The 25,369-nt window shown below is 46.9% G+C and overlaps 1 protein-coding gene across 3 annotated transcripts in view; it reads right to left on the bottom strand.

The window, feature by feature from the left end:
- Positions 1 to 25,369, bottom strand: part of CAMK1 (calcium/calmodulin dependent protein kinase I) — a 48,140-nt gene that overhangs the window by 12,995 nt on the left and 9,776 nt on the right. For 2 of the 3 annotated variants that reach the window (XM_053378500.1, XM_053378499.1), the window contains 5 exons: positions 23,902 to 24,072; positions 14,166 to 14,297; positions 7,340 to 7,414; positions 7,014 to 7,152; positions 805 to 931 (listed from right to left, as the gene is read on the bottom strand). In XM_053378500.1, coding sequence (XP_053234475.1) covers positions 805 to 931; positions 7,014 to 7,152; positions 7,340 to 7,414; positions 14,166 to 14,297; positions 23,902 to 23,987 — 559 coding nt within the window. In that variant the 5' untranslated portion in view covers positions 23,988 to 24,072. The remainder of the gene's footprint in view (positions 1 to 804; positions 932 to 7,013; positions 7,153 to 7,339; positions 7,415 to 14,165; positions 14,298 to 23,901; positions 24,073 to 25,369) is intronic. The other variant, XM_053378501.1, reaches the window with a different exon arrangement.

Here is a 25,369-nt window from a genome sequence, read left to right as displayed (position 1 = left end):
AAAACTCTCCACTATGACCTGTTCATCTTGTGTGCCCTGCTCGGCATAGTTCATAGCTTCTCTGAGTTCTTCAAGCCCCTTCGCCACGGCAAGGCAGTGATCCATGAAGGGGATACTGTACAGTAGATCATTAATAATAATAATAATAATAATAATAATAATAATAATAATAATAATTTATTTATACACCACCCATCTGGCTGGGTTTCCCCAGCCACTCCGGGTGGCTTCCAACAAAAGACCCAAAATACATTTTAAAATACGTACATTGAGCACATGTTGGGAGGTTGTGGCTAATCATAATTTCACATGGCGAAACACATGAATGGTGCCCCTCTTACAATGTACAGTGGTACCTCAGGTTAAGTACTTAATTTGTTCTGGAGGTCCGTACTTAAACTGAAACTGTTCTTAACCTGAAGCACCACTTTAGTTAATGGGGCCTCCTGCTGCTACCGCGCCGCCGGAGCCCGATTTCTGTTCTCATCCTGAAGCAAAGTTCTTAACCTGAAGCACTATTTCTGGGTTAGCGGAGTCTGTAACCTGAAGCGTATGTAACCTGAAGCGTATGTAACCTGAGGTACCACTGTACACTGGATTTACATGCTTTTTCCTACACTGAAGTGCTATCCATATTTAGAAAGGCACTTAATACGTCCCTCCTGTCTGGAAAGCTGGAGGCAAACTGTAGCCCCACCTCCTCATAAACCCCCCCTCATGGCATGCAGTGATTTTCTTTGTCAGCCAGATCCACTCTTCTCAACTGGGGGGCAGGGGGCGGAATAAGAAACCTCTGCAGCTCACCCACATAACCTGGAGTCCCACATGCCGTAGACATGACACTTCCTGATCCTTCTATCTTCGACAGCCCAAAGTCGCTAATCATGATCTTGGAATCTTCATCCAAACTGTAATACAGCAGGTTCTCGGGCTAACAAGGGCAGAGAGCAGAGGGGAAAGAGGGAGATAAATACTGTCAGACTAGAGCTCCAAGTAACAATTTATTTAAAGCATTTTTTTTTAATCCCATACTTCAGCCCCCTCACAAAAAAGGTCCTAGTGTGGCTTACAGAACAGTAAAAAAACAAGACAGTCCCTGCCCTCTATGCTTACAGTCTAAAAGACACGACACAAAAGGGGAAAGGGATGAGGAGGGTAGAGGAAAACAACAAAAGTCAGGCACTAGTTGTTAAAGTGCAGTTCTTATAACGGCCAGTTGGGACAGTTCAGGTAGCATGGTGGAATGCAGAAAGAAATTATGCAGGCAGTAGGGAGAAAAGACCATTCTAAGAATCTTAAGAAAGAACCCCACACAAAACCAAATAATCAAGACAAGCTTGGTCCAGAAAAGAACACGGAACTGTCCTCCATTGGAGGTTCTTAAGCAGTGGTTGGATGGCCATCTGTCATGGATGCTTTAGTTGAGATTCCTGTATTGCAGGGGGTTGGACTAGATGACCATCAGGGTCCCTTCCAACTCTACAGTTCTATTCTATGGACATAAGTAAATCAAATGTGCATAAGAAATGCATGGATTGATCTGTTAAACATACTTCTAAAAGCTGATTAAAGGTAGCCTTGTCACAATAAGGTAAACATAATTTTTGGGGGGAGGGGGACATTACACAATACATTATTTAAGATACCAATTCTTTTTCTCCTGGAGCATATTAGCCCTTCACAGAACTAAATTTCCCTGAGGGAAGGGGAAGAGGTCAAGCTGCAATAGTTAAATTGTAAGTGTGTAATGTTAAATGCCTGCCAATCGCTACAACCACGAGACTTGAGATTCTTGAAATCTTACTGCTCAAAGTAGAATTAGCAATTATGATGTAAAGCGAAGAAGGAGGGGAAACCTCAGAGGTTAGGCCAAGCAACAAAAACATCTAAATGCCAAAGCTAGATGTTTCTACCTTATTGCCTGAAAGCTTTTATCACTCAAAAAGAAGCAGCTAAGAAAACATGGTTTCTACAAGAGAGAGCTGGAACAGTCCAGGCTATCAAGTTATGTAAAATAATTCCAGACAAAGTGCTATAACCTAAAATGAGGCTGCATTTTAAATTGTATTTTAACCCGTATTTTAACCCATATTTTATCCCGTATTTTAATTAACTTTCTTCGCTTTTTCTATTACGTTTCATTGTAATTTTATTGATGTTAGCCGCCCTGAGCACAGTTCTGGCTGAGGAGGGCGGGGTATAAATAAATAAAATATTATTATTTACTATTATTTATTTAGTACAGAGCAGCATATGAGAAGCCACTTCATAGAGACACGTTTGAGTGTGAAACGGTGCCAAGTTGCCATCTGAGAAAATTTGTCTTTTAGCAGAATACCACCCTTATTATAAATACCATCCTTATCTGTTTCCTTTGGGCATTCGGACCTGTTTTGCAGGTTGAAAAAATCTCAGCCTGTTTTGGTTCTGTGAGCTAATTCTTATCTAATCCTTTGTGGTTACATCCTTGTAGTTGTGCCAGCCATTGATATTTAAGTGCTGTACAGGGATAGGGTTTGAAAGCCAAAAAACGTCATCCGTTTTGTAATCTCCCGTTCAAAGCAACTGCTACACAGCAAAGCCAGCCTTGCCCTGTGGAAAACAGTCATCTGAGCTCTGTGCTATCGTTGGGTTTTTAAGTTAGTACACCTTCTGTACTTCATTAGAACTCAGCGGCTGCTCAAGTGGTTGTATAGATTTGTCCAGTATGCAGGACATCAGGTTTGGGGATAGTTTTCCCCAAAATCTCGATTGGCCTAGAACACAGAGTTCATGATGCATAGATGCTGAAATGGAAGCCCAAACCAAAATAGAAAGCTGAGAAGATGATGGCTGGAGGCAGTAATGCTTCTGAATAGCAGTTGTACAGAAGTACAGGATCAGGTTTAAGGTGCTGGTTTTAACCTTTAAAGCCCTATACGGTCTAGGACCCTCGTACCTACGGGACCGCCTCTCCTGGTATGTCCCACGGAGGACCTTACGATCTTCAAACAAAAACATCTTGGAGGCCCCGGGCCACAGAGAGGTTAGGCTGGCCTCAACCAGAGCCAGGGCTTTTTCGGTTGTGGCTCCGATCTGTTGGAACGCTCTGTCACAAGAGACTAGGGCCCTGCAGGACTTGACATCTTTCTGCAGGGCTTGCAAGACAGAGCTGTTCCACCAGGCCTTTGGCCAGGGCACAGCCTGACACCCTCTCTCTTTCTGTAATCCTCATAGAACTCGAGCCCAATGGCTGCCATCAATTTGATTTGAATTAATTTTATAATGAAATGATTTTAGAATGTTGTATTATTTTATTGTTGTTAGCCGCCCTGAGCCCGGCTTCGGCTGGGGAGGGCGGGATATAAATAAAAATTTATTATTATTATTATTATTATTATTGGAAACTGCGGAAAGAAACAGTGCCTTTGTTAGTCTGGCTTATGGGTTTGCCACAGATATCTGGTTGGCCATGGTGAAGACAAGATGGTGGACAAGATGGGCCATTGGCCTGATGCAGCAGGTTCTTCCTAAGCTCTTATGAGACATCTAAGTTTCAGTTCCAAAACCCATGCGCTAATCCAAGTGGGCAAGCAATGGGAGAAGCAAATGTTCACTTTGAGACATGTGAGGATGTGGTTGCGGCCATGGCCAAAAGAACACAGATGCATTGAATTCATCACCCAACAGGCGGGGAAATGGTTCTCAGTAGATCCGTACTAAGGCAGTAGAGGCCAACCAAATGTGACAAAGCAGTGTGCAAGCTTTCCAAGTTCTATCATCAATAGCATGCACATAATAATAATAATATTTATACCCCTCCCTCCCCGGCCAGAGCCAGGCTCAGGGCAGCCAACACCAGTAAAATTACAGTAAAAACATAATAGGGGGGAAAAACACAATTTAAAATACAGGTTAAAATGCAATTTAAAATGCAGCCTCATTTTAAAAGTAGCTCATAAATCAAAACCATAAGGGGAGGGAAACATAAGGGTCAGACTGAGTCCAAACCAAAGGCCAGGCGGAACAGCTCCGTCTTACTACAGGAAAAAAGCAGCCCATCCATTTTCCCAAGACACAGAAATGAGCAAAACCGGAAAGTTTGCAATAAGGCAATTGGTCAAAATCTGCTGCACAGACTGGCAGAGGACTAGGAGAGGTTACTAAATGAGATCAGTAATGGCAAAGCAGCTTCCATGAAAGTTGGCTTGTTGGGCACTGCCAGCCTTCTCTTGTGACACCATGCAGCCACTGGGCAGTACAGATGGTGTTCTAATACACTCTTAGTTCATTTGGGGCTTCAATGAGGCCCAGACAGGCATATTGCAAGAACTGAGCATGCACCCTAGAATATCCACAGGGCCTGCCCTACCATTAGGCGGAGTGTAGGACAGAGTACAGCAAGGTGCTGGAGCACAGAGATGAACAGCCACCAAACTTGTTGCTCTTCCCTCTTTTGCTGAATGATGCAAGGAGTGCTATACTGGGAAGAATTGTTCTCTCTTTGTCCCGAGCCAGCCGAGGTGAAAAGAGCCATTCTCTCCTCCCCGCTCACTAGCGGCAACAACATCCCGATTTGTATTTTTCATAGCTGGAGCTAGCAACAACATATGGTGGTTCAGCCTCAAAAGGCCAAAGAGAAAGTAAGGTCAGGAAGGAGACTTCCTCAATTGAGCCACGAACCGTGTTTGTGACCCCACTTTTGGAAGAAAACATGAAGCGAAACTGTGCCGTCCATTCCGTAAAATAAAATTAGGCGAACAGCAGTATGTTATGTACATATGTAAGCACATGGTTGCCAAGCTCACAGGGAAATCAAAACACATCCAAAAGAGTAATCAACTATTGGCAGAGTTTCGTTCAAAACAGTGCCAGCCTAAATCATTGGGCTGCTATAGATGCCCAAGCCCAAAATTAAATGTGCCTGTGTTGCATTTTCTAGGCAATTTCCCACCCATATATTGAATTTGATGGTGTTGTGGTCACTGTTCTCAAGAGAGTCCTCCTTTGACTTGGAAAACCACCACACCCTGCACTCCCTTCCCATAGAATTCTTTCTACAGATTTAAAATCCATTGATTATAAATATCCAATTGTTTCTAATATTCCCACTGTGTCCTGTTCTCTTTTTAACACGGCACACTCTTAACTCACCCACCTTCAAACTAAGGCATTCAGAATTGGCCTAAAGAAGAATTCCCTTTTTTATGTAAGTCTTTCTTTTTCCTTTGGGGTTGTTCCTATGCTATTTTTGACTACTTGAACGGCTCTCCATTGTCTCTGCATGTTGATTATCAACTTGTATCCTGTCCTCAACTTTGAGGGCACAGAACCATTTCCACCACAACTACGGGACCAGTTATCCCAGAATCAGAACTTCTTTAAGGGACAAAATCAACATGTTGTGAGAGTAGTGGACTCTCCTAGTGTTTTTCTCAGCAGACATTGAGAGTTTAACCCCACCTTCCCGCAACAATTCTCTGGTACAAAAATCACTCTTTCCACATAGCTTCCTGAAGTTGCTCTTGAACACAGGGCCCAGACTGTGTGCGTGTGTGTGTGTTGTGGGGTGTTGTATTCTGAAATGTGTCACTGACAAAATAACAGTGCACTTCCAGTGGATTTATACCGGACCATCCACACATCATCCTGCTTTGTAAATTGTTATGCAACGCTTCCCTGGCATTACCACGCTACTGCCATCTGGAGGGGCAATCCTGTGCTATGGGGCAAGAAAAGAGGGAAAGAATAAAGCCCAGGAAATTTGTGGCATAAGAAGTTACAGGATATCAGCAGGACGTTACACGCCGACAGGAAATGAAGTGTTATGTCTGCCCCAAAATGTTTACAGGCAGGTAATAACAGTATTGAAAGCAAGATCATGTTTAACCGCCCCAAAATCTGCAGAATAAGAAGAAGCTCACAGGGTGAAATGCAGACAGGCACAATAAATGAATGTCCACTTGCCCCTCTACAGCTATGAGAACTTTGTGGGGAGAAGGAATGATTTGCATCAATGAATGGCGGTAGGGAAGAAGGCTATAATCTCCCTCCTCTTCATGGCAGCCCCAATTCAGTTTTCCCCCCTTGCCTCCAAGGCTGCTTTCAAGGGACAGGAAAGAGATCTAATCAAAAACTACATGTTGTTTAGGTCTTAAACCACAAGACAATGGCGGAAGTAAGCTCTTAATACTTGACTGGTAAATACAAAAGCTGTATTTCTAGTTTAAGGTAAAGGTAAAGGGACCCCTGACCATCAGGTCCAGTCGTGGACGACTCTGGGGTTGCGCACTCATCTCGCTTTATTGGCTGAGGGAGCCGGCGTACAGCGTACATGTGGCCAGCATGACTAACCAGCATGGCGAACCAGAGCAGCGCACGGAAACGCTGTTTACCTTCCCACCGGAGTGGTACCTATTTATGTACTTGAACTTTGATGTGCTTTTGAACTGCTAGGTTGGCAGGAGCTGGGACTGAGCAACGGGAGCTCACCCCGTCACGGGGATTCGAACCACCAACCTTCTGATCGGCAAGCCCTAGGCTCTGTGGTTTAACCCACAGCACCACCCACGTCCTACAGCAGATTAGGGACCAGACTAGTCAAGATGCTATTCACCCCAACTAGCAAATGAATAGCAGGTATGGGGCGCCCCCTATCTTGGACTGAGGTTTTGGCAGGGGATAAGGGGGCCTTTGGCCCCTGCTGTGGTCCCAGTCCAGACTGGGCATGGGATGGGAGGAGGCAAACAGAAGCTTTCCTTCCAACTCGTGGAGAGGGGGGCATGGAGCCCCAAATCCAAATTGGAGTAGCAGCAAGAGACAAAGGATTAAAGCCCTCCAAACTATGCCATAGCAAGGTCCAAGGACTGCAGCAGAGGGAAATTGCCAGCTATTTTTATTTTGGAAAGGCCACCCAAGCAACTGCTAATAGGATGAATTGTCTAGTCCGGCCTTCAGCAAACAGTTGTGCAAATGCACATCTTAACCCCCGAGGCGGCTACGACAGAAATCCCCACACAGGTACATGCCCCTACCTTGAGGTCGCGGTGTACGATGCCCATGTCATGCAGGTATTTGACAGCGTCAAGGATCTGCCGGATGAGCTGGCTGGCATCTCGCTCCGTGTAAAACCCCTTCTCCACAATCCTGTCAAAGAGTTCCCCGCCTGAGACCCTACATTGGGGAGGAAAAACATTGGTGAGGCCTGCTTTCCTAAAGAGACCCCTTCAGGAAGAGGGTGGTCAGGGTGAGCTCTGCCCACAAGCTCCACCAATGCTGCCAGGCTGTGCCAAGAGGCTCACCCCCACCCCCCTGGGCCGGCCGTAGCTGGGACTCCTCTAATTCCCAGCCTTCAACTCACAGCTGCATGATGAGGTAGAGATGTCCTCCGCTCTCATAGATGTCATCCAGAGCCACAATATTGGGGTGCTTGATTCTGCAAGAGAAAGAGAAGCTCCTTCAGCAAGAGGTCCGTGGATTATCATCACTCTGCCTTGTTTAGCCTGAAAGGCTTGCTTCCCAGCTTCTCTGTCGGGCAAGGCTATTTTCACAGACCCCAATGGCAGAGGCAACTTATGCGTGGGTTACTTTCCGCCCTGCCCTGCCCCACCCATAAGCGATATGAGCGTGTGGGGAGCACCCTCTAAACCAGGCACAGGCAAACTCGGCCCTCCAGATGTTTTGAGACTACAACTCCCATCATCCCTAGCTAACAGGACCGATGGTCAGGGATGGTGGGAATTGTAGTCGCAAAAACACCCGGAGGGCCGAGTTTGCCTGTGCCAGCTCTAAAGACCTGTTTTTACATGCTCTTTTTCTTTTATTCAGTCCCTTTGCCTCCAGATCACCAGAAAGGGCAAGGGAACAGCACACCCGAGCCCACTGCAATACAGCTTCTTGCCCAACAGCTGTTGAGCAGGGTAGCAGCAGAAGTTCCCTGCACCATTTTGGAACCCATAAGTGGTGTGTGTGTGTGTGTGTGTGTGTGTGTGTGTGTGTGTGTGTGTGTGTTTTAAAAGCATTTTAAACATTTATTTCTGGCCTTTGGCTCGCTGACATCCTCTTCGGGCTCTGGGGAGGGTCTCCTCACAAGCCACAAGAACTCTCCAGCTCTCTCCCACCACTCCCAAGTTTGAGACGGATTATTTATTTATTTCGTGGCGGTGTATGCAGTCACACACAAATAAATCATAGGCAAGCGGGGTGTTGCCTGTACCTTTGTTTCAAAACCAAGGGGGTGGGTGTCCAGGTGGCAACTCCCATCCATTTTATTCCTAGCTTTGGCCACAACCAGCACCGGCTGTGCAACACCCTTTCTCCCGAGGGTTTCCACTGTACAACTTGGATGGGCACTTTTGGCCCTCCGTAATGCTGGACTCCAACTTCCACCAGTCCCAGAGTGCACAGCCAATGGTCAGGGATGATAGGCGTTGTAGTCCAGCAATATTGGGAGGCCAACCAGAGGTTTCCTCATGCTGCTTGAGAGGAACAGGCTGACAAGCTACTTTAAAAGAGAGAGAAACAGAGAGATAATGTCCCGGTGATAAGCTAGTTGCTGTGCGACAGAGCTATGCAACAAACAATCCCCAGAATCAAATCTTGCCTCTGCTGTGAACCCAGCAGGTGCCCTTAAGCAAACTACTGCTCTCAGCTTCAGGCCACTGCCCCACAAAAACACACACACACACCTACAATAAGGGAATAATAGCAAAATCTACACTGCAGGGTTGTTGTAAGAATTCCCGAGCTAATGTATGTGAAGTACTTGACTGAAGAAACGTATGGGAAGGGTCAAATAAATGCTATATACAGTGGTACCTCAGGTTAAGTACTTAATTCGTTCCAGAGGTCCATTCTTAACCTGAAACTGTTCATAAACTGAAGCACCACTTTAGCTAATGGGGCCTCCTGCTGCTCCACTGGAGCACGATTTCTGTTCTCATCCTGAAGCAAAGTTCTTAACCCGAGGTACTATTTCTGGGTTAGCGGAGTCTGTAACCTGAAGCGTAGGTAACCTGAAGCGTATGTAACCCGAGGTACCACTGTATATATATTACATACTGGGAAGAATGAGCACACAAGCCAGAAACAGCTATTTAAATATATATGAAAGAAAGAAAGAAAGAAAGAAAGAAAGAAAGAAAGAAAGAAAGAAAGAAAGAAAAGTATTATATTTTTTAAGAAACGCAGGGTGTTGCCATGCAGACCAGTTTGCAGGCATTAGGTGGAGCTTTGTTTTGAAGAGGGCTTAAAATGAGTGGTTCGGCTTCAAAAGATTTAAAAAACAAATAAGTTTGTAAAGGTACCGATCTGTGTCACTCACTTGTGATGTCACTGGTAGTAGTCAAGAAGAACCTATAGGAGGGGAGACTCATGAAAATTCATAGGGGAGACTGTGGGTGAGCTGCACATTTAAATGTGCAGCCATTGTTTTTGGTGACAAAAGAGAGCCACGTCCTCCTTCACTGCTGAAATAATAATGTATAGCAATTTGGTATAAAAGAAAGAAAGAGGAGGTGGAATTCAACATAGCGGTAAGTGGGGTTTACATGCCTAGAACAAGGTCCATTAGTGCAATGAGAATTCCCTCCATTCCAAACATCCCTAAACCTACTCAGGGTTCTCCCCATAGAACAGCTTTAGGGGGGGGGTGCGGGCACAAAGGGGGAGGAGGGGCAGGGATTCCTGTTGTGCAAGCAGACCTCTTCCCTTGCACACAACAGCTTGGATGAATCCCACCCAGAGGAAAATAATGAAAGGAAGCCAGTAATCGAAGCCTCCCAGCATCACAGACACAGGGGCAGAAGCCAACGTTAAGGCAGCAATTAAAGGAAAGGGGCGCGGGTGGCACTGTGGGTTAAACCACAGAGCCTAGGACTTGCCGATCAGAAGGTTGGCGGTTCAAATCCCCACACGGGGTGAGCTCCCGTTGCTAGGTCCCTGCTCCTGCCCACCTAGCAGTTCGAAAGCACGCCAAAGTGCAAGTAGATAAATAGGTACCACTCTGGCGGGAAGGTAAACGACGTTTCCGTGCGCTGCTCTGGTTCGCCAGAAGCGGCTTAGTCATGCTGGCCACATGACCCAGAAGCTGTACGCCGGCTCCCTCGGCCAATAAAGCGAGATGAGCGCCGCAACCCCAGAGTTGGCCACGACTGGACCTAATGGTCAAGGGTCCCTTTACCTTTACCTTTAAAGGACAAGGGCAAGTCATCAGTGATCCCACTGCCGTGCTCAAGAGGAACTAGTGAACATAGTAGCAGAAGTGATCAGCAGGAAGCTTTCAATTAAAGTCACCCCAAAAAGGCTCAACAGCACTGGATAGGCTGTTGCTGGAGTTTTTGCTCTCTATATACTATATTTGTCCTAGTATTTAAAAACAAAACAAGTCTGAAGAAAAGAAAAAAGTAAGCCATGGGACTGCAATAATTGGGGAATGATGTCATCTGGATCCTCCGTAAAAAGTGAATGAACAAAGGGTAGCAATTCCAGGCTAACTCTGGAAGTAACCTTAACACCCAGATCATATTCTAGAGCTGATTTTTATTAGTAGGAGACAGATGGTCACTTTTTATGTGTACAGAAGCTCTTTCCTTTAACCTCACCTCTTCCCTACCCTTTTGCCTTAACCAGAAGAGTCACTATTGAAACGGGTTCCTTGAGAAATCACTCACTAGTTCCTGGAAAATACAGTGGTACCTCAGGTTAAGTACTTAATTCGTTCTGGAGTTCCGTAATTAACCTGAAACTGTTCTTAACCTGAAGCACCACTTTAGCTAACGGGGCCTCTGAGTACAGGGGTGGAGAACCGAGTACAGTGGTACCTCTGGTTAAGAACTTAATTTGTCTGGAGGTCCGTTCTTAACCTGAAACTGTTCTTAACCTGAAGCACCACTTTAGCTAACAGGGCCTCCTGCTGCTGCCACGCCGCCGGGGCACGATTTCTCTTCTCATCCTGAAGCAAAGTTCTTAACCCGAGGTAATATTTCTGGGTTAGCGGAGTCTGTAACCTGAAGCGTATGTAACCTGAAGCATATGTAATCCGAGGTACCACTGTACTTCCTTTGAGTGAGCGTCCCACTTCCCAGTTTCAATGGTCCACATTATGGTCATTGATGTTGGACTGGTTGGGAGAACCTGCCTTCGTTTTGTTGGACCTGACACCCCAGAACTCACAGCTTTGGACCCAGAAACCCTGTGGCCCAGGGTTGTTGCTAAGGCACAAATTTGCATATAATTTTTATGTGCTCATGTATATGTATAATATAATAATAGAATGGCAGGTAGCTGGGAGGGTCTCACGAGCATCGTGCCCTGCATTATATGCCCATCAACTCCAGCCAGCATGGTAAATGGTCAAGGATGATGGGCGTTGGATTCAGCCACATGTGGAGGATACAGTGGTACCTTGGGTTACGTACGCTTCAGGTTACAGACTCCGCTAACCCAGAAATAGTACCTCGGGTTAAGAACTTTGCTTCGGGATGAGAACAGAAATCGAGCAGCAACGGCGTGGTGGCAGTGGGAGGCTCCATTAGCTAAAGTGGTGCTTCAGGTTAAGAACAGTTTCAGGTTAAGAACGGACCTCCAGAACAAATGAAGTTCTTAACCAGAGGTACCACTGTACTCGGTTCTCCACCCCTGTACTCAGAGGATGGGAAGTGCAGGTTCCAACTCTGTAATGGAGACTCCAGATGTGGCAGCCACTTCTCCTGAATTTCCCTCTCCAATGCTCGTGACAGAGGTCATAGATTAGTTGCCCTCGCTGAACATGAGAGAGTCACAGGAACGAAAACGTGGCATGCTCCGAGCACAAGGAGACACTGTGCAGTGCCAACCAGGACTATTTTCAGAAAGGCTGATATCCCAGGCCCAGATATCAGTTGTAGTAAATTATGCGCCCATGGAGATGATGCAAAGAGCTGTTGACATGTGATCAGGCTGGCAGGCCACATGTATGAGGGGAGAGATTTCCTGCACATCAGCTATACTGTACCTTTTCAACCCTACCTATGCAGGCTTATTTTCAGGTTTATTTTCAGCAGGCAGCAACTATACCTTTTCAACCCTACCTATGCATCCAGAACAGCTGGAAACTTGCTTACTTTTTTTTGGTTTAAACAGAAAAATTTGGGATCCTGAATTCTAAGCCCAACACCAACATTCATTGCTTTTGCAGAACAAACAGTGGTAGCTCGGTTTTCGAATGTCTCCGCTGACGAACGTTTCGCTTTTCAAATGCCATAAACGCCGGAAGGAAATGCTTCCGTTTTCAAACAAGCCTCGGAAGTCGAACATGCCACGCGGCTTTCTGTATTGAGTTTTCCGAATTCAGGCTTCTGTATTGAGTTTTCAGACGTTTCAGAACTCGAACTGTCTTCCAGAATGGATTACGTTCAAAAACTCAGGTACCACTGTATATAGATTTTGCAAGAGCAAAGCAAATCCCGAGTTGTGCATGGCTGTGCATGACATCCAGAAATATGAAAAGTGTTGTGTTGGCACATGAAAACGGGACACGGATAAGCTGTAGTCCCTTCCATGCATCTACGGCAGCTCCTTAGATTCAAGTTGCACTGGCTCCCAGTGGAGTAAAGGGTCAGGTTTAAGGTGCTGGTTTTGACCTTTAAAGCCCTATGCGGCCTAGGACCCTTGTACCTACGGGACCGCCTCTTCTGGTATGCCCCACGGAGGACCTTAAGGTCCACAAATGACAACACTTTGGAGGTCCTGAGTCTCAAGGAGGTTAGATTGGTCTCAACTAGGCCAGGGCCTTTTCAGCTCTGGCCCCGACTTGGTGGAACACTCTGTCACAAGAGACCAGGGCCCTGTGGGATTTGACATCTTTCTGCAGGGCCTGCAAGATGGAGCTGTTCCGCCTGGCCTTTGGCTTGGACTCACTCTGACCCCTTATATAGGATTTGGTATATAAATTTTCCCTTGACTTTTCTGCTGGCCCATGTAGGACCAGCATGGATTGCTGGCTTGGGTGAATATCTGATGTTTCCTCCCTTTATGGTCTTGATTTATGGGCTACTACTAAAATGAGACTGCATTTTAAGCTGTATTTTAAGCCGTATTTTAATTAACTGGGTTTCCCCCCCCCTTTTTTTCTATTACATTTTATTGTAATTTATATTCGGTGTTAGTAGCCCTGAGCCCGGCCCTGGCCAGGGAGGGCAGGGTATAAATAAATTATTATTATTATTATTATTATTATTATTACCAGGATGCCGGATGAAAGCATAAAGAAAACTTTGGGTTTATTCCTCATGGCCAACAAAGCCATTCTAAGCATAGGTTTTACTCGTGGCTGAGCTGCAGAAGGTAACACCAACCCTGTTATGTACTGAAGTTCTCACCCTGGCCACCAGGAGTATTGTGTATGTAGTTTTCACTCAGGTCCACGTCAGTTAATTTAGGCAGGAAACCCTGGGTTGTTGTTGTTACAATGTTGACAGCCAGCTGCCTATAAAAGCAGGCCGGCTGAGCTGTTTGCTGTTCAGTTCAGTTCCAGCTTACAGTGGTACCTCGGGTTAAGTACTTAATACGTTCCGGAGGTCCGTTCTTAACCTGAAACTGTTCTTAACCTGAAGCACCACTTTAGCTAATGGGGCCTCCTGCTGCCGCCGGGCCGCCGGAGCCCAATTTCTGTTCTCATCCTGAAGCAAAGTTCTTAACCTGAAGCACTATTTCTGGTTTAGCGAAGTCTGTAACCTGAAGCGTATGTAACCCGAGGTACCACTGTACTTATAAAGAACTACTTGGAGAAATCTCTGTGTCGTCTGCTATGTTCACCCACTATTTAATAAGCCCTTGCTAGCTCATACTGGTATTGACACTTGGAGAAGGAGCAGGAAGGAAGCAGAGCTTGCGAGGAAGTCATGTGGTCTACCAACATGTAGCTACTAAAAGAACAGGAATAAAGGAGAAGGAAGAACAAGTTGCCTTTCTGTCTATCACCCCACCCCACTAGTTCAGGTAGCTTATTGCAAGCGCCATTGCTTTGTTCTCAACGCCACGCAAGCATGCCCTGGGTATTTGGGGGTAAGCAGGGACTGTTTCCACCTTGCTCCTCTTCCAGGGACTGTTGGACGGGGTCACTGGACCAGAGTGGAGGACTTTTGGTTTGACCCAGCAGTGGCTGTTCTCAAAGGGAGGGGTGGGGGATGAGAGGGAGCGCCACTCACTTGTGTAGCACAGCTATCTCATTCTCGATGCTGCTCTCCTTCCCTTCCAACACCTTCTTTGCGATGCACTTGATGGCTACCAGCTTCTGAGTCGACTTCTCTTCGGCCAGGACCACCTCAGAGAAGGCACCTCTGAAAAACAGAAGGGGAGGGGAGGGAAATGAGACGGCGGAGCAGGCCAGCCCAGCCCGACAGGCCTGTCCCATTCTTAGCCAGGTATGTAGATCCCTTGGTTCAGAGGGCCTGGGGTTTCAAGGCCATTTTATAGAAGACACTCTCCAGTAGGTACAGGTGTCTATCAACAGGAGTGGCTGATTATTGGGGTACACATGCCCACTTCCTTATTTATCGTTTTCATTTGGGGTCAGCGCACGTTTATGCTGTGTACCGTCCAGAGATCTTCGGATGAAGGGTAAAGTCATACCTCATGTTACGTCCGCTTCATGTTACGTTCTTTCAGATTATGTCCCGCAGCGACCCGGAAGTACTGGAAAGGGTTACTTCCGGGTTTCGCCACTCGCGCATGTGCAGAAGCGCAAAAATGACGTCATGCACAGAAGCGGCAAATCGCAACCCGTGCATGCACAGACGTGTCGCTGCAGGTTGCGCTCTTTTCATGTTGCGAACGGGCCTCCGGAACGGATCCCGTTCGCAACCAGAGGTACCGCTGTAGTATACAAATTTTATAAATAAAAATAATAAAGTCAAATGTTTTGGCTAGGGGAAATGACTGCGGATCTTGAAGAGTCACCCCCCCCCGTCACGATGCAGCAGACCCAAGCTTATTTCGGAATTCAGGGTGTAGCGTTTGCCTCCTAGGTGGGTCATAAGGAAAGGGTTAAAATGAGTGTGATGTGATTGGCCAGTGGAAGCTGATAGGAGGAGTTAGGGTTAGAGTGGGTGTTTTTTGGAAGTCAGTTGAGAGTTGGGAGTTGGAGAAGGAAGAGGGAGGATAAAAGTCCTTGGATTGGTCGAGTTGTGTTGTGAGAGAGTGAGAGGAACTGTTAGGTGGAGTCAGATAGATAGTTAGTTGGGATAATCAGTTTGAAGTTGTTAGGAATGAATAAGACAGTTAAGGAACTAAGATTAAGAAACTGCCAAGAAAAATTAACTGAAACCTTAAGCTTGTTCATGCCTATAAAATAAACTTGATTATTTGTTAATGTTACCAACTGACTGGACTCCGTGTGTACCCGTGAGGAGAAGCGGGTTGGTGGCAGCGAAGAACGCAATGACAGTGGTGGCACAGGGTCAATAGACCGTCAAACATGCGGGGGCCCTGTGTGATCGCCACACAGGGGCATCTAGTTCCTTACGTTTTCTGACCAAGATGTGTTTTAAAGCCACGTGCAAAATCAGGAACTTGTAAGCAACTTCAACGTCGTGCACAGGAATACGGCATGGATGGAGCTCCAGACAGTGAAAGCTATGGGGTGAAGCCAACCCATAAACACAGAGGGGGCGTGGGTGTGTGCAGGCAAGGCCCCTGTCATCTTCTGACCTGACATCCTGCCAGCACCAGGCCCTCCCCATCACGCCCAGCTGGATCTCTCACCCAGCCGCTGTCACCACAGCAACCTGCAGAATTTCAGCTATTTATAGGAGAGCGTGTGAGAGATGGAACCGGGCTGGCAGGAGAGAATGTGCCAGGAAGAAAGGGGTGAGAGGAGGAAGGGAGGAAGCGCTAGGTAAAGAATTTGGGAGGAAGCGCCAGGTAGGAAGAAGACAGAGACTGGGCACACTGTGTTCCAGCAAGGGAGGGGGTGAGTTTAAAAGCAGAACCACGCAGGTTGCATCCGTGGAAAAGCAAATCTAGCCAAGTCCTCCAGGATCTACAGATGGATTAGAAAGGGAAAGGGATTCATAGCTTGGCAGCCTGGATGCTGTCCATGCTGCTTGCAGATGATGGGAGTCGTAGTTCAGTGAAATCTGGGCAGCAGGAGGGTGAGGATTGGGCTATAATAGGAGGAATTGCCACAGATTCCTGGTAAGGAGTGATACAGGATCTGGAGACAAGAGGCATGGGCCCTTCTACCTGAGCAGAGAGCTTCTAAAACCTGTATCTCTGTGGTGGTGTCCCACTGCACAGGTGTGTATGAACACACACACACACACACCATCCTGGTTTCTTGGCTGGCCTTGGCTGTGCCACCTTCAGAATAAGAACACAAGCTAGCAAACAAAGGGCACTATCTATATATTCCCCTCCCTGCTTATCGCCGGTTCTTGCAATTAGAGCCCTTTGGCTTTTCAGCCCCATCTAGGGCAGGGGAAAAGAGAGGGCAGGGAAATGGCACAATTTCAGAGCCGAATGGGCTCAGTCTCTGGCCAGGAAGGAAAGGGTTTGTTATCTGTACAAAGCGGCACTCGGGGCCCAAGCCAAGGAGAGATGGGGAGAGGCAGGTTCTGAGGAATTCGCTGCTGCGAGGACAGGCACAGCTCACAACCTGCAGCACCCGTCCCCTCCATTGCACCATATGCCACTTGGCATATGCCAGTGAGCCCTGTTGCCCCGTCAGAGAATCTCCACCTGCCAGCTGCTTTTTATGGTCCAGGAAAATTCGTAGGAGGATAAGGCTATCGGTGGGTACACATGATAGGTACCTACTATCTCCAGATAATCAGAGGAGGACCTGGATACCAGTTACGTACATATTTGCCCATCCAACTCAACACAATGACTGGCAGCAGCTCCCCAGCGCTTCAAACAAAAGTCTCTCTCTTACCTGGATTGGCCAGGGATTGAATTTGGGACCTTCTGTGGACTATGCAGAATTAGATAAATTAACAGGAAGGATTCAAAACCTGCGGGACCAGAGATTCTTAGAAGACTGGAGTAAATATACAAACTATTTGAAAAGTAATAGTAATGAACAGATTACGCTAGTAGGATTGCAAGAAGTTTTGTAAGGAGGACTATTTGAAATATTGCAAGAACGACTATGAGGAGAATGATTAGTTAATGATAATTAAGAGTAAGAGAGGAATTAAGAAATGCAGAATAAGTGATAAAGAATGAAAAATCATCAGAGGTGTTGACGGAAGTCCAAAACATTGTATAAGATAAGAAGTTATGTTATATGACTGTTGGAAATGATATGTTAAAAAAACTAATAAAAATGTATATATACATTTAAAAAAAAAATTGGGACCTTCTGCATACAAGCAAATGTCCCACCCCCTGAACTACGGCCCTTCCCTGAGCTGCTAGAGGAGCATCTTCAAGACCAGGCTATTGCCCTCGCACCATGCTTGTGAGGTTCCTAGGCGCCGCTGACTGGCCACTGTGGGAAACGGGATGCTAGACCAGACCCTTCCTATGTTCTCGTGAAAAACAAAGTTACGCCACTTCATATGATGGCTTGCGAAACCTGCTGTCCTATCTGGCTACTCCCACTTCCTCCTGACTCTATTAGCAGAAATCAACACCCTTCCCGCCCCCCGCAGCTTGGCTAATTTAACAAAAATAACAAAAATCTGATGCCACTGTTTTTGCTTGCCATTATTTAGCATTCTCAATCCTCCCTAAGCATGCATTTTACCACTTTTTAAACCATCCTGGCTGAGAGTACCCCCTGCACACACACACCCAAAAAAGGGTTGGTAAAATATATTCAGGAGCTGACTAATCTGATTTAGGGATAAGTACATAAAAGGACACGGGTGGCGCTGTGGGTTAAACCACAGAGCCTAGGACTTGCCGATCAGAAGGTCGGCGGTTCGAATCCCCGCGACGGGGTGAGCTCCCATTGCTCAGTCCCTGCTCCTGCCCACCTAGCAGTTCGAAAGCACGTCAAAGTGCAAGTAGATAAATAGGTACCGCTCCAGCGGGAAGGTAAACTGTGTTTCCGTGCGCTGCTCTGGTTTGCCAGAAGCGGCTTAGTCATGCTGGCCACATGACCCGGAAGCTGTACGCCGGCTCCCTTGGCCAATAAAACGAGATGAGCGCCGCAACCCCAGAGTCGGTCAGGACTGGACCTAATGGTCAGGGGTCCCCTTACCTTTACCTTTACCTAAAAGGAGGTTGTGACCCTGAAGCATTTGTTGTGCTAGCGCCCATTGCAGCAAAAGCAGCTCAGGAGTTTTGTGGCACCTGAAAGATTTGCAAGTTTAGGATGGTAGAAGCTTTCCTGGACTAAATTCCACCATCAGATGTGGTGGGTAGGGCTGACCTCAGCTGGCAAGTGCGGATGCTTAGGAATGCAGATCAGGGGTAGAGCATGTGATGCTTTGCATGCAAAATTTCCTGGGATCAGCCCCTACTGTCTCTAGGTAAGGGCTGGGAGAGACTCCTGCCTGAAACCCTGAAGAGATGCTGCCAGTCAGGGCTGCCAGTACGGTGCTAGATGGCCTAGACTTGTATGAAGGAGGTTCCTCTGTGTTTATGTATGTGTATACAGAGAGGTTGGTAGGTGATACATTAGAGCACGGGTGTCAAACACAAGGTCCGCGGGCCGAATCCGGCCCGCCAGACCTCGTCATGTGGCCCGTGTAGCGCTGGCCGTTCTACATAGGAAACCTCCACTTTACATGCATTCAGGAAACCTCCACTTGTTTTTATATTGAGCGCATGCCATCCTGTGATGTGACAGATACAACCGGCCCTTTGAGGGTGACCAAACTGCTGATGCGGCCCCCCGATGAATTTGAGTTTGACACCCCTGCATTAGAGTCAAACAGCCTTGAAATGCACGAGGCAGAATCACAGAATTGTACAGTTAAAGGGACCACGAGAGTCATCTAGTCTAACCTAAATGGCCTCAGCCCAGTACACCTGAAGGAGCGTCTCCACCCCCATCGTTCTACCCAGACACTGAGGTCCAGCGCCGAGGGCCTTCTGGCGGTTCCCTCACTGTGAGAAGTGAGGTTACAGGGAAGCAGGCAGAGGACCTTCTCGGTAGTGGCGCCCGCCCTGTGGAACGCCCTCCCATCAGATGTCAAAGAGATAAACAACTACCTGACATTTAGAAGACATCTAAAGGAAGCCCTGTTCAGGGAAGTTTTTAATGTGTGACATTTTAATGTTTTTTTAATCTTTGTTGGAAGCCGCCCAGAGTGGCTGAGGAAACCCAGCCAGATGGGCGGGGTACAAATAATAAATTATTATTATTATTATTATTATTATTATTATTATTATTATTAGCCCCTGCAATGCAGGAATATTTTGCCCAAGAACCCACGACCCTGAGAGTAAGAGTCTCGTGCTCTATTGACTGAGCTGCCAGAGCAGAAAGGGCAGTCCGTGCCAATTCCATATAAGGGCCAAACCACACTTTTTTAAAAGGATACTTAAGATGGCCTCTTAAGGAGAGGTTTGATGGGGAACTGGAGTGGGAACCCCATCCGGACAGAGAGCACATTCTGCTTCGGCACCCTGCATGGCTACTTTTCCTTCAAAACACAAGTGGCCAGACTGAGCCTCCTCTTATAGAACACCTGAACGTGTCATTTGGCACCAAAATGGATGCAAGATAAAACACGGTGCCCGTCTGCGGCAGCAGCAATCTAAACTGGTAACTTAGGGAGGGTGGCATGACTTGTCACACAGAGGCCTGCAGGAGAAGAACCCCACATGGATTGTGAGGAACCAGAGAAGTTTTCCTCCAGAGATTGGATGATGGTGACCTCTGCGAGAGCTCTCACCTTCTAATCCTTTCTGTAATTAACACATTAATCCCGCTTAGGTGTCTTAGCCAGTCTCGGGTGCTGCCCTCCTTTTACTTTGCAAGCCAGCCAGTCTGAGCTCCTTTGCTGCCAGGCAGCTCCACCTGAGGTGTCAAACACAGCCCTTGACCACAGGGCTAAGGTTCATTGCCCTTTATGAAGGGGGGAGGTTGTGGAGAGAGAGAGGGAGAAAGGGCTGAGATCTGCCCGCAGACTGTCTTGCCAGAGTGGTGCATGCTCTACTTATCTCTCGCTTGGACTACTGCAATGCGCTCTATGTGGAGCTACCTTTGAAGGTGACCCGGAAACTACAACTAATCCAGAATGCGGCAGCTAGACTGGTGACTGGGGCCGGCCGCCAAGACCATATAACACCGGTCTTGAAAGACCTACACTGGGCCCTAGTACATTTCCGAGCACAATTCAAAGTGTTGGTGCTGACCTTTAAATCCTTAAATGGCCTCGGCCCAGTATACCTGAAGGAGCGTCTCCACCCCCATCGTTCTACCCAGACACTGAGGTCCAGCACCGAAAGCCTTCTGGCGGTTCCCTCATTGCGAGAAGCAAAGCTACAGGAAACCAGGCAGAGGGCCTTCTCGGTAGTGGCACCTGCCTTGTGGAACGCCCTGCCATCAGATGTCAAAGAGGTAAACAACTACCTGACATTTAGAAGACATCTGAAGGCAGCCCTGTTCAGGGAAGTTTTTAATGTGTGACATTTTAATGTATTTTTAACCTTTGTTGGAAGCCGCCCAGAGTGGCTGGGGAAGCCCAGCCAGATGGGCGGGGTACAAATAATAAATTATTATTATTATTATTGAATCATAGAATTGTAGAGCTGGAAGGGACCCTGAGTCTCACCTAGTTCAACTGCCTGCAGTGCCGGAATACGTAGCTGTCCCATACGGGGACCAAACCTGTGACCTTGGTGTTATCAACACCACGCTCTAACCAACTGAGCTACGCAGTGATCTCAGTTCTGGTCCTGACAGCAAATTCCTGAACCAAGCGTGTGCTCTGTGGCACCTTAACTCTTGATTCGAAGATGCCCTGTGCCATCATCCTGCATCCACCCCTGGTTTGTAGATCTTGAAGTTCTTCCCTCTGCCCTACATGAACCACCACCACCAGTTGCCTTGAACATTTTATAAAAGGGCTTACCTTTTTGCCCAGGGTTTCCCCTGACCCATAAGACTGGACCCTGATTTTTGTGCACAAATCTCTATTCTACTTGTTTTTATTCTTTTGCACTCTTTCGTTGAGATTATGCTGCATTGCTGTTTTAATGGATATTGCTGTTATATTGAGAATATAAAAGAGGCTACCAGATCAGGCTAATATGGCCCATCTAGCACAGCATCCTGTTCTCACAGTGGCTGACCAGATGCCTATGGGAAGCTTGCAAGCTGCAAATGAGGTTAACAGCGCTCTGCCCACCCGCAATTCCTCAGCAACTGGTATTCAGAGGCGTATTGCCTCTGACAGTGGAAGTAGAAGATTGTGCCTAGTAGCTGTTGATAGTCTTGGACTTCAGTGAATTTGTCTACTCCTTTTTTAAAGCCATTCAAATTGCATGTGTCTACTGCATACTGCATACCTTGCCAACAAAGGTCCGTATAGTTAAAGCTATGGTTTTCCCAGTAGTGGTGGTTGGAAGTGAGAGCTGGACCATAAAGAAGGCTGATCGCCAAAGAATTGATGCTTTTGAATTATGGTGCTGGAGGAGACTCTTGAGAGACCCATGGACTGCAAGAAGATCAAACCTCTCCATTCTGAAGGAAATCAGCCCTGAGTGCTCACTGGAAGGACAGATCCTGAAGCTGAGGCTCCAATACTTTGGCCACCTCATGAGAAGAGAAGACTCTCTGGAAAAGACCCTGATGTTGGGAAAGATGGAGGGCACAAGGAGAAGGGGACGACAGAGGACAAGATGGTTGGACAGTGTTCTCGAAGCTACCAGCATGAGTTTGACCAAACTGCGGGAGGCAGTGGAAGACAGGAGTACCTGGCGTGCTCTGGTCCATGGGGTCGCAAAGAGTCGGACACGACTAAACGACTAAACAACAACAACAACTGCATACACAGCACACACCAATATCTATCCATATAGATATAGATATAGATAGATATAGACATAGATAGATATAACGTAATATATAGTGTAAAGCAATTTTAAAAGGCTTTTAAATAAATAAAACACACCCACACCCAATTAGATTTCTCAAGCACGAAGTCTTTCTATCCTTGCCTTATATCACAACCACGTTGGAAGAAAATATGGACACATATAAGGAAGTGGGGGACAGGATGGGGACAGAGAAAGGCTTTCGCTTTGTTTCTTGCCCAACAGAAAAGTTCATTCATTTATTCTGCTGTTGATCATGAAGACCCACACAGATAGCTGAGTTGCTTTGCTTCCAATGGTACTGGAGAAAGGAGAGGCTGAAAATAGCTGCCTAGATAACAGAGAGCCCTCGCCACTGCCAGACCTGAACCTTGAAAACCTTAAGGTAGCACCTGTGAGCATGTGCTACCTGAGGTAAAAACCCCTCCTTGCAAAAAAATAAAAAATAGGGTACTATTGACTGGCCACATACTTCAGCAGCAGCCCAGGTCTCCTGTCAATATTGACTGAGCCCTGTGCTAATATTTGAAGCCACAGGTTTCCAAAGCGCATTCGCCACCTGTTGGCCCAGCCTTGGTACAAATTCAAGGTGGAGTGTGCCCAGCAGTTTAGGATGGGGCAGGGGAGAAGACGTTTGCCACTAGTGGAGCCTGGACCCTGCATCTCACCCTACACCTGGCTCCTACATTTTAGACAGTCTCCTACTGGGGCATGAGAAGTTAAGAACCGAAGAGGAGCCCCTGCTGGTGTGGCACCCTGTTCTCATGGCAGGAAGTCCCCAAACAGGAAATGAGCTATCAGCCAGCTTCCCCTGCTCAAGCGGAACACAAGGCAGAAATCAATAAGCAGCAGCCGCCTCATGGACTCTTAACACATTTTTCAAAAACTGATCAGATAAACAATACTAGGGTTATTATCTCTCATGGGTGTAGCACAAAATATAAGGAAGTGGTTTTGTTTAGATATCATTATAAGCCATGGTTTATCTCGACCAGAACGAGCCTAACACTCCCTGTTCTCTTCATGTGCTCTCTTCCTCATCCAGCATAGCCAAGAGAAGACGAATGGAGGCCTCTAATTTCAATTAACCACAGTCACTGTTATGCTCGAACCCTAAACTGTGGCTAAGCTTAACGATGGCTTGGTGAAACGAGACAGCTTCATAAGCTATTGCTTGAAGTTGGCTGCTTTCAAACAAACCATAGTTAAGGTTAAGCACAAGATGTGGTTAACAAAATTAAAAAAGCAGACGCAAAATATTCCAAGCCCCTTCTTGCAGCTGTGTCAGAGGAGAAGCACGAGGCCCCAAGGGAGGGTAAACTCACTCCCACCACAGTAAACCATGGCAACCAGTGTGACTCTGAAGCATTTTTTAATTCCTGTTTCATGTAGACAAGGTCAATTAGCTTAGGCTAACAGCCTTGGAATCGTGATGATAGAAAACAAGCTCTTAGAACATCAGCTGGCAGCATCTACTGCTAGGAGATTTGCAGAAGGTGCACGAGGGTCCTTCCAATTGTTTAATAACAGAAAGAACAACAAAGGCACCCTCTTCCCGAAAATGAAGAAAACTAAAATGAAGAAAACAAGCTGCTATTTTGAACCTGGCTCAAGTTGGTGGGCCTTGAGGTTTTCATGAAAATAAAGTACTGTAAATCCCCTGCCTTAGAGGATCAGCCCTCACCCAGATATCCCTAATAACCACATGGCTGTGTGGTGTAGTGGTTAGGGTGCCAGACTAGGACCTGGGAGACCAAGGATCAAATCCCCACACATCGCTGAAGATGGTGACCTTGGGACAGCCACTGCCTATCAACCTTATCTACCTCACAGGGTTGTCGTGGGGATTAAATGGGGGCGGGGGAGGGAGAACCACGAGCACCAGTTTAAGCTCATTGGAGAAAAAGGTGGGATGTAAATGCAATAAACAAACAAACAACGACTCACGTGCCCAGCACCTCCCGGAATTCATAGATCTCCCGGATATCTTCCGCTCGTTTCTTCCAACTGGGCTCCTCCTCTTCCAAGGGCATGTCTCTTATCGGGCTGAACCTCTGGGCTGCCCTGTGCCCAGCTGTCCCAGAGCAGAGGGGCAGGCAGGTGGAGCAAACTCAGGGCCTAGAGAGGAAGAACAGGGATATCGGCATTAGAACAGGACCGCAAAGTAGTAGTAGCTACTACTATGCCATAAGATCCACTGTCCTGTAATATCACATATGAGCTTTAACTACTGATGAAGCCCAGGACGGCAAAACAAGGCCAAAATTCCAGAAATCCTTAGACTCTGTGAAAGGATTCTGTGGAACTGCTACAACCTTTCGTGTGGATTGTTTGGACCTTATGAACAGACAGGTGGAATAGACACTACAGTGGTACCTCAGGTTAAGTACTTAATTCATTCCGGAGGTCCATTCTTAACCTGAAACTATTCTTGACCTGAAGCACCACTTTAGCTAACGGGGCCTCCTGCTGCTGCCACGCCGCCGGAGCACAATTTCTGTTCTCATCCTGAAGCAAAGTTCTTAACCCGAGGTACTATTTCTGGGTTAGCGGAGTCTGTTACCTGAAGCGTACATAATCTGAAGTGTATGTAATCCGAGGTACCACTGTATTACACAGATAGACCTTATGAATGAACTGACTAGAGAATGATCTGATCCACTGGGTCTTCTGCTTTGTTCGTTTGTTGAACTTTACGAGTTACTTCCGTTGAAATTTATGATTTGATACATGAATAGTATACCTTATTTATTGAAGAACACAGCCGGTTACGTCTCGTGTGTTTATTGAATTTTCCTGGAGCTAAGCACTACCTAGGAGGAGAGCAAACAGGGGCCAACCTGAGTGTTGCAGGAGTGTTACATATTCAGTTTGCTTCTGCAGATCCCATGCATATGAAGGAACAAAGTTCACCTGCCGCCTTTCAGCAGAAGGCTCTCACACTGTTCAGCTGCTCAGCATCAACAGAGCTGGGATACGGAACCCAAGATGTGCCACAGCCTTCCCCAGCCAGATGTTTTGGCCTACCGTTTTCCGTCAGCCACAGGAACCATTGCTGATGCTCAGGACTGATGTAGTCTAAAACATCAGGAGGTCACCAATGTCCAGGAAGGCTGGTATATCATCTTTGGTGAAGCAGCTCAGTTTAAAATTAACTGATTTACAGAGGGACCTCAGAATTCAGGTTAGAGTCTCCCCCCCAAAGGCTTAGCCCAAGGGTCTGCAAGATAGTGCCCTCCGTCTGGATGTCTCTGGACTCCAGTTCTCATCATCACTGACCATGGGCCTTGCTGGCTCTTGGGCTGATGTGAGTTGATAATCCAACATCTTGAAAGAGGCACCATATTGGCTCCCCCTGGCAAAGTCTTTCAAGGAGGGGGCAGTGGGGTGAGGTGGGGTACAGTGGCCAGACCCA

This window comes from Podarcis raffonei, chromosome 2 (genome assembly GCF_027172205.1).
Source record: "Podarcis raffonei isolate rPodRaf1 chromosome 2, rPodRaf1.pri, whole genome shotgun sequence".
NCBI lineage: Eukaryota > Metazoa > Chordata > Lepidosauria > Squamata > Lacertidae > Podarcis > Podarcis raffonei.
Note: the sequence above shows the minus strand (reverse complement) of the source record. Positions and strands in the feature narration are given on the sequence as shown.